This window comes from Eupeodes corollae, chromosome 3 (assembly GCF_945859685.1).
Source record: "Eupeodes corollae chromosome 3, idEupCoro1.1, whole genome shotgun sequence".
NCBI lineage: Eukaryota > Metazoa > Arthropoda > Insecta > Diptera > Syrphidae > Eupeodes > Eupeodes corollae.
The window spans coordinates 13,272,154-13,287,493 of record NC_079149.1 but is presented as its reverse complement, the minus strand read 5'-3'; the positions used below and the strand labels follow the sequence as shown (position 1 = coordinate 13,287,493).

The following is a 15,340-nucleotide window of genomic DNA, read 5'->3' as shown; positions in this document are numbered from 1 at the left end:
TTGGTATCACGTTACAATATATTATACAAAATTTAATTCAAGTCTCTATCGTTTTTGGTTTGTAAGATATTTAGGGTTAACCAAAATTTTCACCCTTTTTTTAAACTGCTATGGTAAAAAACCACCCACGCAATTTTCTTGAGAGCCCTTTCTGCATCTTTCTGCCTTATTATTTGTATAACAAAATTTATTTGAAGTCGATATCTCTTCTCGTTCTTGAGCTATTACTTACTTACTTAAGGTGGCGCTACAGTCCGGGGCGGACCTGGGCCTCAACCAACATGCATCTCCAGCCAGTTCGGTCCCTAGCTAGCTGTCTCCAGTTTCGCACGCCAAGTTGGTTGAGGTCCTCTCCCACCTGGGTGCGCCACCTGAGTCCCGTTCTTCCTCTACTGCGCCGTCCCTCGGGATTGGATTCGAAGACCATCGGGGCTGGAGCCTTGATGTCTATTCACTACATGACCTAGCCATCTAAGCCGTTGGACTTTAATTCTTCTAACTAGGTCAGTGTCGCTGTACAGCCCGTACAGTTCGTCGTTATATCTTCTCCTCCATTCTCCATCTATGCGTACGGGACCAAAAATCACCCGAAGAATTTTTCTCTCGAAGCATCCTAAGACGCTCTTATCTTTCTTTGACAGGGTCCAGGCCTCAGCGCCATAAATGAGGACCGGGATGATGAGTGTCTTATAGATGGTGATTTTACATGCTCGAGAGAGGACTTTACTTAATTGCCTTCTAAGTCCAAAGAAGCAGCGATTTGCAAGAGTTATTCTTCGTTTGATTTCAGCGCTGGTGTCGTTGTCTGTATTAATAGCGGTGCCTAGGTAGAAAAAGTTCTTAACTATCTCAAAGTAATAGCTGTCCATGGTGACGTTTTGTCCAAAACGTCGTCGTTCAGTGTCCTTTTTTGATGACAGCATATACTTGGTCTTGCCCTCATTGACCACTAAACCCATCTTCTTCGCTTCCATCGCAATGCTCAAAAACGCTACACTGACATCACGCTTTGATCTTCCAATTATGTCAATATCATCTGCGTATCCGAGTAATTGGATGGACCTTTGGAAGGTTGTGCCTCTAGTGTTGACGGTTGAGTTTTGCACAATTCTTTCCAGAATGATGTTGAAGAAGTCGCATGACAGTGTAAAATGAAATGAACCGGTAAGATCTTTTCCGACCTTGATAAAGCAGCGTGCATTCTCCATCGTCATTCTGCACAAATGGATAAGTTTGACAGGGATGCCAAATCTAGACATTGCTCGGTAGAGCTCTTCCCTATAGATGCTGTCATACGCGGCTTTAAAATCGATAAAGAGATGGTCGATATCTCTTCTGGTTCTTGAGCTATGGACGACGAAAAAAACGTCGGGACGTACGGACATACGGACGTACGGACGTACAAACGTATGAACGTACGTATAGACGCACGCACAGACATCTTTCTAAAAATCTTTTATTTCGACTCTAGGGACCTTGAAACGCCGAGAAATGTCAAAATTTTCAATTTGACAAATCAGACCATAACAATAACTTCCTATGGGAAGTTAATCAAATTAAAAAAAAAAGAGGCTGGGATGCGACCCACACTGATAACTTCCCATCCCGTCCGTCGATTTGTATTGCTTAAAAGTTTGCCTATATGTACTAGTATCAATTTTACCAAATTTGAGTACTATTTTTTATAGATTTTATTTTTTATGAAAAAACGGACTGTTGGATTTTTATATAAAAATCACTGAGTATCGAAAACAATATTTTCTGTAAAAGAAAATAAGTTTAAAGCCAATATTTTTAATTTTTGAAAAGCTATTTCAGTCGAAAGCAAATTTTTACCAAGTTTTAGTATTGTTTTTTTTAGAGTTTTATTTTTTGTAAAAAAACCGTCAATTCGATTTTCTTCAAAATTCTATCGAATGTTGAAAACAATATTTTCTATAAGATAAAATTAGTTGGAAGCCAGTATTTTATAGTTTTGAAAAGATATTTGAGTCGAAAATCAATTTTTACCAACTTTTGTTAAATTTTTTTTAGGTATTAATTTTTTGTACAAAAACTATCAATTCGATTTTTTTCAACATCTTTCAGAATTCTTAAAACAATATTTCTTATAAGATAAGATAAGTTTGAAGTCTAACTTTCAAGTTTTTGAAAAGATATTTGAATCCATATTCAATTTTTACCAAACTATACATGTTACCACGCTCCGCACCCAGCTGACAAAGCTAGGGGAGGATCAGCAATACTTATAAAAAAGTGCTTAACACACTTTGAAGAACCAAAGTTTACTAAAGAAAACATGCAAGTAACAACAATTAGTATTGGTATAAAAAAGAAAGAATTCAAAATAGCAGCTATATACTGCCCTCCGAGGCGCTCTCCAACTGAAGAAGACTATGCAGAACTCCTACATTTGTTAGGACATAACTTCCTTGTTGGTGGCGACTTCAATGCTAAACACACCCAATGGGGATCTAGGCTCATAACAACAAAAGGTAAACGGCTATACCAAGCAGGCCGAAAATACAACTGCGAATTTTATTCTTCTGGTTCGCCAACATATTGGCCATCTGATACTAACAAAATACCAGACCTTATAGACTTTTTCGTAGTTAAAGGTATTAAACGAAATCATATAAGTGTCGAAGGTAATTATGATTTATCATCAGATCATACTCCAGTAATTTTATCACTGAGCGAAACAGAAATAATAGAAAAAAGTAATCCCAAGCTCGTGAATAACAGAACAAACTGGAACGAATTCAGAGACAAACTTGAAAATTTTATAAACCTAAGATCCCCTATGCAAACAATTGAACAAATTGATCATGAAGTAGAACAATTTATTGCTGATGTGCAGCAGGCTGCAGAAGAAAGTACTCAAACTATTTCGAATGCGAGAGAAAAAGAAATAAAATATCCTATCGAAATAAAGGAGTTGATATTGGAAAAAAGAAGAGCTAGAAGAAAATGGCAATCCACGAGATTCCCAGATGATAAGGTAGTTTTTAACCGTCTTAACAACGAATTAAAAAAAAGAATCTGTGAGTTTAAAAATGATTCACTAAGTAGATTCCTGAAAAGTCTGACGACGGATGCTTCTACAGAATACTCCTTATGGAAAGCAACTAAGCGCCTAAAAAGACCTCAGACACAAAACCCGCCGATAAAATCTCAAGATGGTAAATGGATCGGAAACCCGAAACAAAAGGCTGATCTCTTTGCTGAACATCTCGCGAATGTTTTCAAGCCATTCCCAGCAAGCACAGCTACAGATCCCTTACAGTTTGTTGACAGAAACGACGAATGTGAAATACCTTTTGTCACGCTCAAAGAAGTAAGAAGCATGTGTCAACATAAGCTGTCAAACAAAAAATCACCAGGGTACGATCTTATAACTGCTCAGGTTCTGAAAGAAATGCCTCTTATAGCCTTCAAGAAACTCCAATTTATAATAAACGCATGCCTTAAACTAAGATATGTGCCACATCATTGGAAAATTGCGGAAGTCATTGTTATACCTAAACAAGGTAAGCCACCAACAGAAGTTACATCTTACAGACCAATATCGCTTATACCAATCATGGCAAAAGTTTTTGAAAAACTGCTACTTAAAAGGCTTAACAAAATAATTGAAGAAAGAAGACTAATTCCGAGCCATCAGTTTGGATTTAGAAATAAACATTCCACGATAGACCAAGTGCATCGAATTACGGATGTTGTGGAAAAGGCACTTGAAGAAAAACAAGTATGCTCGTCTGTATTCTTAGATGTTGCTCAAGCTTTTGACAAGGTTTGGCACTTGGGACTTGAGTACAAACTGCATAGGGACTTCCCCAGGCAGTACTACGAAATACTGAAATCCTACGTTACGAACCGACTCTTTAGAGTACGGTACGACCAAAATTACTCTGAACTTAAGAAAATTGAAGCCGGTGTACCACAAGGAAGTGTCCTAGGACCAACCCTGTATCTGTTATATACAAGGGATATTCCAGTGGACATCAACGCTATCATGGCCACCTTTGCTGATGATACTGCAATATTGGTGCCAGATAAATCCGTTACGAAGGCTACACAAAAATTGCAAAATGCAGTCGATAAAGTTAGTGATTGGACGCACAAATGGCGTATCAAATTAAACGAAACAAAATCGACGCATATAAACTTTACAAACAAAAACATAAACAATGTTCCAATTTTTATAAACAGTACAGAAGTACCTTACTCCAATACCGCCAAATACCTTGGAATGAATTTGGATGCAAAGCTTAAATGGAAAGAACACATCAAAAAGAAAAGAGAAGAACTAAACTTGAAGTACAGAAAAATGTACTGGTTAATAGGAAAGAACTCTGACCTATCTATCCAGAACAAACTAATGTTATATAAGCAAGTATTGAAACCCGTTTGGACATATGGCATCCAACTATGGGGCTGTACAAAGAAAACAAATGCTGAACCCATCCAAAAATTCCAAAGCAAGGTCCTTCGTGGAATAATGAATGCCCCTTGGTATATAAGAAATAGCGATCTACATCGTGACCTTCAAATTGAAATGGTTACAGAAGTGGTTAAGAAACACGCTGTATCACACAATAAGCGGCTGCAAAGTCATACTAACTCTGAAATGGAGACCGTATTAAATGTACGAGACAATGTTCGGAGATTAAGAAGAACCAAGCCTCATGAGCTGATGGGCTAAAAGCTACGGGAAAGTGTTATAACCTTAAACTTCCCCCAATGCGATTTTAAAAATTAAGAAATAAAAATCATTTGTCGATCTTTCATAGATTGGTCCTGATTCACCGGTGGTTTTAGTGCGGTAAGAGTCCCACACTACTCGGTACCGATTCTTACCGAGTGTCTTTTGAAGATTTCCATCGGATATAAAAAAAAAAAAAAAAAAAAAAAAAAAAAAAAAAAAAAATTTTACCAACTTTTGATACTTTTTGTTTGGTTTTTAATTTTTTATAAAAAAACTGTCAATTCGATTTTGTTCAAAATTTTACTGAACGTTGACAACAATTTTTTTTGAAAGATAAAAGTAAATTAAAGCCAATATCTTAAACTTTTGAAAAGATATTTGAGTCGAAAATCAATTTTTACCAACTTTTATTAATTTTTTTTTTAGGTTTTTATTTCTTGTAAAAAACTGTTAATTCGATTTTTTTCAAAATTTGTCCTAATGTTGAAAACAGTATTTCTTATAAGAAAAATTTAGTTAGAAGCTATTATCTCAAAGTTTTGAAAAGATATTTGAGTCGAAAATCATTTTTTACCAACTTTCGTTAATTTTTTTTTCGGTTTTTAATTTTTTGTTAAAAAACTGTCAATTCGATTTTTCTCAACATTTTTCAAAATGTTGAAAACAATATTTCTTATAAGATAAAATAAGCTTGAAGACTAAATTTCAAGTTTTTGAAAATATATTTGAATCGATATTTAATTTTTACGAACTTTGAGTAATGTTTTTTTTAGATTTTTATTTTTTATAAAAAAACTGTCAATTCGATATTTCTCAAAATTGTATCAGATGTCAAAAACATTATTCTCCGTTGTTCAAAATTGTTTTGGAGATGAAATCATATTTCAGTCGTAAAATTTAGGAGGTGACAAATTTTTTTTTCAGTTTTTTGATTTAGAAAAAAAACCGTTAGATAGATTTTTTTCAAAAAATATACTTCTTTGAGATCACGTTACAGTTTATTATATAAAATTTAATTTAAGTCTCGAGCGTTTTTGGTTCATAAGATATTTAGGGTTAACCAAAATTTTCACCTTTTTTTTAAACTGCTATGGTAAAAATAAAACCACCCACGCAATTTTCTTGAGAGCCCTTTCTGCATCTTTCTGCTTTATTATCTGTATAACAAAATTTATTTGAAGTCGATATCTCTTCTGGTTCTTGAGCTATGGACGACGAAAAAAACGTCGCGAACGTACGAACGTACGTACACAGTACACACGCACGCACAGACATCTTTCTAAAAATCTTTTATTTCGACTCTAGGGACCTTGAAACGTCGAGAAATGTCAGAATTTTCAATTTGACAAATCGGGCCCATTACAATAACTTCCTATGGGAAGTTAAAAAGTTATGCTCTGCGGTTAGTTTGGAATTTGAAAAGTCGCAAGCTATTCACTCTTAAATTACACAAAATTAAACTTCTGAGGGTAAAGAACACTTGAAGGAAGAAGAATCTGAAGACTACTAAAAAGAGGCTAACTGTGAGTTAATCAATGACTTTTGCTTATAAGAGATTATGTGGTTTGAGTAAATTTAACTTGTAACGGTAACAGTCAACATGTATTTCTTAAGGTTTCTGTCTTTTAAGACTCCCTGATATTTGAAACTTTTAACTCCATCTATTGGGAAACAGCTATTGGAACACGAAAAATCATCAACATAATTTTGAATACCGCAAGAATGAGCCCAGAGGGATACTTTCTGGCACGAAGAAGAATGAAACTTTAGATCACAGTTGACTGGTCAGGGGCCGCTTAAATTACATATTATCAATTTAGTTTTATCATTTATTATTAGTTCATGTTCTGCGAATCATTGTCGAAGTATTTGTAATTCCTTTTGAAGGTATATCACCGATTCAAGTAAGTTACTATAGTTCGCCTATGAAAATGTCATTAGCATAAGCTGTAATTAGGCTGTTAAAGCTTTGTTGGAATGTGGAATTTCCGTAAATAAGAAACAAGAATGGTCCCAAAACTGATCCTTGAGGTACACCAATATTAACGGAAGTAGAATCACTAAAAACAACATCAAGTTTTACTCGTTGACTTCCATCTGACATCTGAGAGATATGATTAGAACCAATTATAAACTTCGGCTTTGAATCCCGCTTTGTAAAGTTTACTCAAAAGTATTCTGTGACTGGCCATATCAAAAGCTTTAGTCATATCTATAAACACAGTTACACAATTTCAATTGTTATTTAAGTTGTCATAAATTCTACCGCTAAACTTTAATATTGCATCCTTAGTTGATGTTCCTTTATTCTATTATTTTTTTCTTCAAAATTCGAAATATTCAAAGAAAAAACGTTCGTATTTTTAACAATGCATGCATGCATAAATTATATTTATTTAACAAAAAGCAACTTCATACAATAACTTTAATATATAATTTTGTTTACATAACAACCAGAATTACATTCACATATACGATAAATAGGCACAAGGATTTTCAAAAACGAATATACAAAAAACACCACAATTTCCTATACTGAGTGCATCTTGAGAAAAAATAGTACAAAAATAAAAATAAATATTCTTCAATTCCTAATCAAATCATCCTCTATAAAAATGTATACTTTTAGATAGAACCTCTGTTCCAGGACTTCCACCATAATATCCTCTTCTTCCTTATCCTTTTCCACTTCCTTTCCTTCAATTTACTTGCTGTATGATCCCAAATATGCATCGCAATTGCCACAATAATGGTTGGCGTTCTTGCAGCTATCCACACAATAAGGAATGCATGCGCAGCAACACAACCTGTTGATGAAAAATAAAGGATATGCATAAGGACGCAGCGAGCGAGGACGAGCGCAACAAGCAATTGATTCCAAAGAGCTTTTAATGTGCATCTATAAACTTACCCCACAAGACACATGATAAGAGCAGCCAAATGAGTTTTCGTTGTGGATTCCATGCGTATATTGGACATTTTCTGTTCTCGGCAGCTTGGACATACAACAAGGCATGGCCGTGGGCCAAGTGGAGGAATTGGTGGTGCCATAGCTATTTGGAATGCGATGTTGTTGTCATAACAAGAAAGACAGTCATTTTGACGAGGACTTACTTTGAACCATAATGGGCTGTGGTCTTGGTCCTCCTGGACCGTAAGATGACATCATTGGAGCTGCCATATCTGCCGATGATGGTGCTGAAGGATTAAACGATTGATTGTAGGAAGGAGGTGCATCAGGCATGCCGCCAGGAAGTGGTGGCATTTCTGGATACATATTTCTCTTTTCCATTATTTCGTTTACGTTTGGGAATGTAAAATTAACCGGAAATTATTAAGAAAACCAAAACCCGACCGACGCACGGCAAAACAGATAAATGTGAATTCTTCGAAAGCTTCGTTTCAACTGATTCTGTTCTGATATAAATTAAAGTGTAGACACAAAAGCAATTAAATTATAAGCATTTGCGATTTGAGAATATTAAAAAAACAAAAAACATGTATCATGCGCATCTCTTTGATACAATGTCGCTAGAGCTTTTGTATATACACACAAATGTATATATCTTGACTTGGTGGCTTAACTTTAAAATATAACGATTAGAGCAATGATGATATAAAAATGAAGATTATTTCAATTGTTGTTTTTAATGAAACATGATAAAAGGCAAAATATAAATTAATAAACCACAACAAAAAAGCAACAAAGTTCGAATGCAACTTATTGTGAGTAGGATGGTTTTTGGTTGATATAAGCCGAGCGACGCACCGGCCAGCAGCCGTACCGTACGTGATAGAATCAATTTGTGTTTAGGTGATTAAAATCTCGAAGAGATGGGGGAGGCGTTAATCAGTAGACTCAGTTCTTGAACGTTGTTATACGACGCCCGTCGACTTTTGAACTTGTAAATTTGAGATGAATCATTTTATTTCGTAGAATTTGTTAAATCGTAAATCTAACCGTGAAACTATTCAAGGCAATACTTTTTAGAAACAGAACAGAAACAACTGTCATTCATAATAACAAATCGCTTACAATATCCGTTAAAGTATAATTTCATGAAAATTGATAAAGTTATCTAGATTTTATCAAAAGTTATAAAAAAACATCAAAATATGGGCAAGAACATGGTAAAAATAAAATTCACTACGAACGATCTTATCAAAGTTTTATTTTTATTTTCAGTTTTTTTTTTTAAATTTAAAAGCAAAATTTAGAGCAAAATAAAACTTTATTTTGTGTATAGAAAGAAGAAAAGTAACGCCAACAAATTTTGTGAAAAATCTATGATGCCGTTTTTTATGTAATGTTTGATTAAAATCTCGAGTACGGTCGTTTTTTATGAACGCAATAATTGCCATATAGCTCCTATATGCCGGAAGTAAACATAATTTCTTATTAATTTTGATAAAAAGTTAAATAATTAAAATAAATTGAGTGGCGCAACAGTCCATTAAGAACTAGTGCCTAGTGTCTTACAACTCTCAACCATTCCGGTCTGGAAGTAATGTTTTCAGGTGATGGAGGGACCTACAGTTTTTAAAGCCGAATCCGAACGGATAATTTGAAGAAGCACTTTTCTTGACAAGAATTACTCTTATAGAATTTGTCAATTCCTCGCAAGAGGCAGTACCCGTGAAAAAATCTTTAGATGGCATAGACAGGGACCGAACCCAAGACCTCTAACATGACGGTCCAACGCACTACGGACATTCTAAGTTAAAATGTAACACTTTGTTCTAATGCCTTTCGGCCATAAGATTTATTTTACTGTAATTAATTTTATTTATTTTTGTTTATAAGAAAATAAAAAAAAAACTAATTTCAATACCTTTTTTTATTTTTCCTTAAAAACTACACACAATTAGGTCCTTAAAAAAAACTTAAAACTAACTTAAACTACCTATTCTTCCTATAAAGTACTTAAAACTAGAAAAACCACAGCATCAAATTTAACCATGTATCTAACATATTTTGTTTTTCATATTTTTTTGTGCCAATATGTCTATTCTACTTAAAACTAAACCCTAAAACTATAAAACAAGTATGTAAGCCGGCTAAAGCTTGAAACCCAATCCCGACTACCCACTATCAAGTGCCTATTGACTTAAAATTGGTTCTCTTAACTCACCCTTTCAATTTGGTCCCGTTCGGACACAGCCCTACTGAACCGAAAAGGAGCTCTGCTCCGCCTTGTGCCATGACGTGGTAGATTAACGGAACTGCCAATCTATCCTGTATCAGACCGCATTTGTCTTAAAAGAGGAATGCCTCTGGTGGAATAAAGCCGCTCAAGCGTGCACTTTCAAAATACTCGTCGTCCGGATAGAACGCCCCGAAAATTAAATTTTTGGTCGAAGACATAGCTCTTGCAATGTGACCTCGAACGAGTTTTATCACGAAATTGTCAATTCTGTTGATTCGAGCCCCGTTTATTTGGACCTCGTTGGAATAGTAATGCACGTTAGAAGATTCAGCTGTTCGATATAATCCGGTAAAGCGTCGTAATACTGCCGCTCGAGCATCCGAAACTTTTCTATCTGGGAAGGGGCAACGGTGAACCATACAGGGCAACCATAAACAATCATCGTAGCAAATTACCTTCACTCTGGTTCAAGCCGGCGATGTAACACAGCCGTTTCATCAGAGCGAAAACTCCTGTGGTCAGAGTAGCATTTATATGTCTGTCGAAATATAAATACTGATCTAACCAGATACCGAGGTACTTCACTACACTTTTGCTCACTAATGGCTGCCCGTGAAGATCAACGATAGCCATCTTGCACCAATTCTTGCACGTAGGTATCCCTCGTGAGTCGTGACCCTAGCCAACGGAGTCCGGAACAGAATTGTCTCCGAATTTTGGACATTTATTTTCAGTTTCCAGTCGTCGCAATATCGCTGAATCTTGTCGAAATCACGCTGCAAGGGAACTCTCATAACTTCAACCTTTCGGGTCGTTCTGTACGCAATTAGATCGTCGGCGTGCGCAATTGCCGTTGAACACACCATTTTTAATTAAGAATGTTGTGGTAGAAGTTACAGAGCCATTTTTGACAGCAAACTTTCTACCGTTAAGCATGGCTTGCTTATGCCAAGGCTGATCAGTTTTAGGTAAAGACCCTTTAACCATACGGTGTCAAAGGCCTTTTCCAAATCAACTAGAATAGCATATGTGCATTTGATTTATTCCATTGGATATCAGAAACGAGTTTAGACGCAGCATGAATTGTGTCATGACGTGCCTTGAACCCGAACTGTTTATCGGGAATTATTTTGTTGTCGGCAGCCCACTTAGTCAAAACCATGGCTGATGCTCGGAAGAAAACTTATCGACCGAAGATTTGATGGGTTGGAGTTGTCCTTTCCCTTTTTCGGGAGAGGATGAACCACAGCGGTCTTCCAATGCATTATTTAGTGAGTGAAGAGGGTGGTGTAAATGTGAATTGCTTCCATCGGTAAATGTCTTAGTACAACGTTGGATATACCATCGACACCTGCTGACTTTTTGTTTTTTATTGAGTTGAAGATGAGCTGAAGCTCAACCTTCGTTACTAACAAGGGACTTGGTCCCGTTTGCTCGGACAGTCCAACGCACTAACCATCATGCCACGGGTACTACTGATAAAAAGTTACTTTATTTATTTAAAAATAATATAAGCTTTCGATAGTTCAAAGCGTAAGTAACTGATAGTTTTTTACTTTTTAAGCAGCTTAGAATTAGGAGTGTTAGCATGGTGAAACGGGGTTAAATTTTTGACAAAATATAGAAATACTTTTTCTATGTTAAACATTTTGTTTTTGTGTTTAATAAAATATAATAATTTTATGTTCAAATTCTACGAAATTTTGTAATACGATCGTATTTCATCATATTTTTTTCACTATTTGTGTTAGGACTGATTTTAAAAATATATGCATATATGTACATTTTTGTAGAAAATAAGGATTTTGAAATGGTTTTTCTCGTTTGAGATTCAAATTGATATTCGACTGGACAAATATGTCAATGTGAATTTATTTCATTGAGAAGGAAAATTTAGGTCAGAAATGGTTAAGACTAAAATTCAAATTCTTTAAAATTTGATTTGTAAATAAGTTTTTATAAAATGTTTTAAGACCCATTTTTTTATTCCTTTTAAAATTATTTTTGTATTGTTTTTTTTTCTGTAGTCACAACATTCAAAAGCTTTGAAGTTAAATACAAAAAAAAATATTAGTATAAAGTTTTAACCTCGTCTATTTGTAGTATATTGGTTTGGAATTACAAATGTAAAACAGATACATAGAAAATGTATGTTTTCAAAATTACCGGGTTTATAGCCACTCGTGTTTAATTACGACCATATTTTTATTAAAGTTCTTTTTATCTCGTTCATAAGAAAAAGTGTTAAAACTTATAATAAAATGTCTTTAAAACTTCAAAAGAAATCTAAAGTCAACTTTAACTATAGTTGATTTATTTTATCTTGTGATATTTTTTTTTAATTCAAAATTAATCAAAAGAACAATCTATGTCTGCTTGAAATTTAAGCATTTGTTTTTTGGATGCATTAAAAAACTCAAAAGAATTCGTACACAAGAAGAAAATTGTCTAATTTTTTGATCAAAAGCTCAAAATTGATTTAAAAAATATATGGTTAATTTTTTTAATTAATCAACTGGGCTATATAAAGTCACTTAGTGACCTAAAATATCAAAAAATTACATTCTTTTTTCACCAAAATCTCTATTTTGAAAGAGATTGAAATTCGTTTCGAAATTGCAAAAGTATTTTAACAAATGAAGTTCTGCGCATTCTGCAATCAAAAGTTAAAATGTAGCGAACTCGTGCTGCGGCTGCTGGCTTGGTCTGAAACTTTGTTGCAATGACTATGTTTGTTATACTGACTGTTTGTATATTAAGCAACAATTGTCATCACCCTGTGAAGATATCTGGAGTAAATGTTGACACTAGAGTATGATAAATTTTTTTGATGATGGTGTCCTTTTTTGATAATTGTTATGCTGGTGGAAAAATCAATTGTTTCTTTTTATTGCCTTATCAACTTGTTATGAAATTGGAGTACATGTGTGCATCATAGAGTAACTACTATATTATTTTTCTGAAGTGTTTGCACATTTACGGCTGGTACTTCCTCGATAACTTCACGAGTTTCATTTTTTTGGTTTTTAAAACAAATGTGGAGTTAAAAATGTAGAAGATTATACGACGAATAACTTGCTTAAATATTAATGGTATACCTCAGGAGAGTTGTTTAAGGCCTCTTCTCTTTATCTATTTTATTAATCATTTACTGCGTTTGTCTGTGTTAAAGTATTTTAAATAATCTTGTAGATATTATGTTGGTTGTATATATTATGTTGGTTGGTTTGTATAGAAATTATCTCTAAAAAAAAAGGTTAGAGACAAAATCTCGGTGATCAACTGTGATCACCTCTTTGAGAAATATCACTAACGGGAAACGTTTCTTGCAAGATTACGATTTTTCCGTTTCTAGTGTGGTAAAATAGCTATTTTAATAATTTCAATTATTTTATAAAGGATGTTTCGTTCCATTTATAGTAATGTCGTAGTTTTAATTTTTCAAAAAATGACAGTTTAACAGAAAAAATGTCCTTATAGGGGATTTTTTAAAATGAAATATTTCGTTGAACAACAATTGATAATACCTTATTTCTGTTCCATAAATATAATTTATCATTAAAATGATGATATTCAACACCAAAAAAATCCGATAAGGTAACACATGGTGCAGGTTTAACTCAATCACTATACTTGGAATTTTGAAATTTTGGCAAAAATGTTTGTTTGTGGGGAAAAATGTATATTTAAGAATAACACGGCTATCTACAAAATGATATATTTACGGCATCTTTTGTACTTCAATTAGTTCTTAAGGGGCTAATTATAGCTATCATTGGATTTCATCATTTAAAGTTTTGCGCTAAAAAGTTAAATTTTAATTTTTTTAGGTACTTGAAAAATATTTTGTTGAGCCCAAAACTTTGTTTTTATGTAAGTTTTACTTTTTCAATAATAAACTTCAATGAACAACTGATTTTCAATTTTGGCATTTGGAAGATTTCGTTCTATTTTTATTTCCTTTGTATTTCTACCAATCAACTTTGGTTTCAATGATCAATTCCAATCTCAAATGCTTGATTCAAATCAAGATTTTGAACAAATTTAAAGTGAAAGTGCCCCTAAAATTAAAATGGAATGATCGATTTTCGCAGATTTACCAGCAATGCTTGACTAGGGAACTATATTTGCTGATGGAAGTATCTCCAAGTCCATCCATGAAAGAATTACTAGCTGTTATAAAGAGAGCATATCCACATCAATCTAACCTGCTTAAAACTCTAAAAAACAAGCAAATCCGGTTTGATAAGGAGTGTGAAACGGTTCGAAATCTATCGTTTTCGTTCCTAACATTGTTTCTCTCATCTAATATTGAGAACTTTAAACTATGGTACGTAGAGTCAAACAAAAAATATAAAACCTAGTGCTTACAAAAAAAGCTAGACTATAATACAAGCGTAGTCACCACACTGTCAATGGTAAGATTTTTGCTGAGTTTTGGAAAGAATTTAAATTAGTAAGTGGGGCTAAGCATACTATAGGGTGCGGTCTTAAGGCGTCTGATTTGAAGAATCACTTTTCTTCGTTGCTCAATGCGGTATGCATGGCCTCAAAGTTCCACTATGCTGTGCCATATATCAAAGATAATTTTCTAGATTCAACCTTTTTGGAAGAAGAATTGATTGCAGCGAAACTACACAAGGCAACTGTAACAGACCGAATTCCATTTCAATTTTTCAAGTATGCCTCCCGCGATTTAATAGCCCAATTTCTTTGCTGTTTTAATGAGATCTTCGAGTTTGGAGTCATTCCTCCAAGTATTCTGTCTTCGGTGATTTTCCCTTCCCAAAGGAAAAGCATCTGTTCCAGAGAATTATCGAGGAATATCGTTTTTAAACGCGTCTATGAAGATATTTGTGAGTATGATATTTAGTAGACTTACTTCGTGGGCGAACGTGAACTGCAAACTGGATTTCGCTCTGCTTATTCAACTATTGATCGGGTGTTTCTGCTACTTAACATTGCAAATGTTTAATTTAAGGAAGCATTTGACAGCATTGTTCGAGAGGCACTTTTTCTTAAAATTTTGAATATCGGTGTATCGAACTGCATGAGTCTGGCAACTCTGCATTCGATGTTTTTATATAATAAGATAGAGTATAAGAGAATGTAGAGCCAATAATAAATGTAAAAGAAGATTAGAGACTGGACAGATCCTGGTCGACCCTAAATAAAAGAGAGAGATAGTGGTTTTTGTTTAATTTTCCACTTTAAAAATCGTTGTGTTTTTGTTTCTAGATAGAAGTTTGGAATCGCGGACAGAGCTCGCCACTGAGTTGTCGGAACAATCGGCATATCCTCCGAATTCATCAATATTTTAAGAGCTCTTTATGCTAAAGATTCAATAGCTGTTTGGGATGGAAAATGCCTTTCCGAAGATTTCAGTTCTTCAATGGGCCTAAAACAAGGATGTGCGTTGAGTACTCTATTATTCACTCTATTGAGGATTTAGTGCAGCACACATGAGGAGGGATGAACTTTTGTG

The 15,340-nt window shown here is 34.3% G+C and overlaps 2 protein-coding genes across 2 annotated transcripts in view; both read right to left on the bottom strand.

Moving 5' to 3' along the window:
- Nucleotides 1-15,340, bottom strand: part of LOC129949546 (aspartate--tRNA ligase, cytoplasmic) — a 121,238-nt gene that overhangs the window by 57,454 nt on the left and 48,444 nt on the right. The gene's annotated exons all lie outside the window — the stretch shown is intronic.
- LOC129949551 (lipopolysaccharide-induced tumor necrosis factor-alpha factor-like) lies at nucleotides 7,067-8,118 on the bottom strand. The gene is made up of 3 exons (XM_056061076.1): nucleotides 7,823-8,118; nucleotides 7,620-7,761; nucleotides 7,067-7,515 (listed from the first exon to the last, which is right to left on the bottom strand). The coding sequence occupies exons 1-3, from the start codon at nucleotides 7,998-8,000 to the stop codon at nucleotides 7,413-7,415; spliced, it is 423 nt and encodes a 140-aa protein (XP_055917051.1). The 5' UTR covers nucleotides 8,001-8,118; the 3' UTR covers nucleotides 7,067-7,412.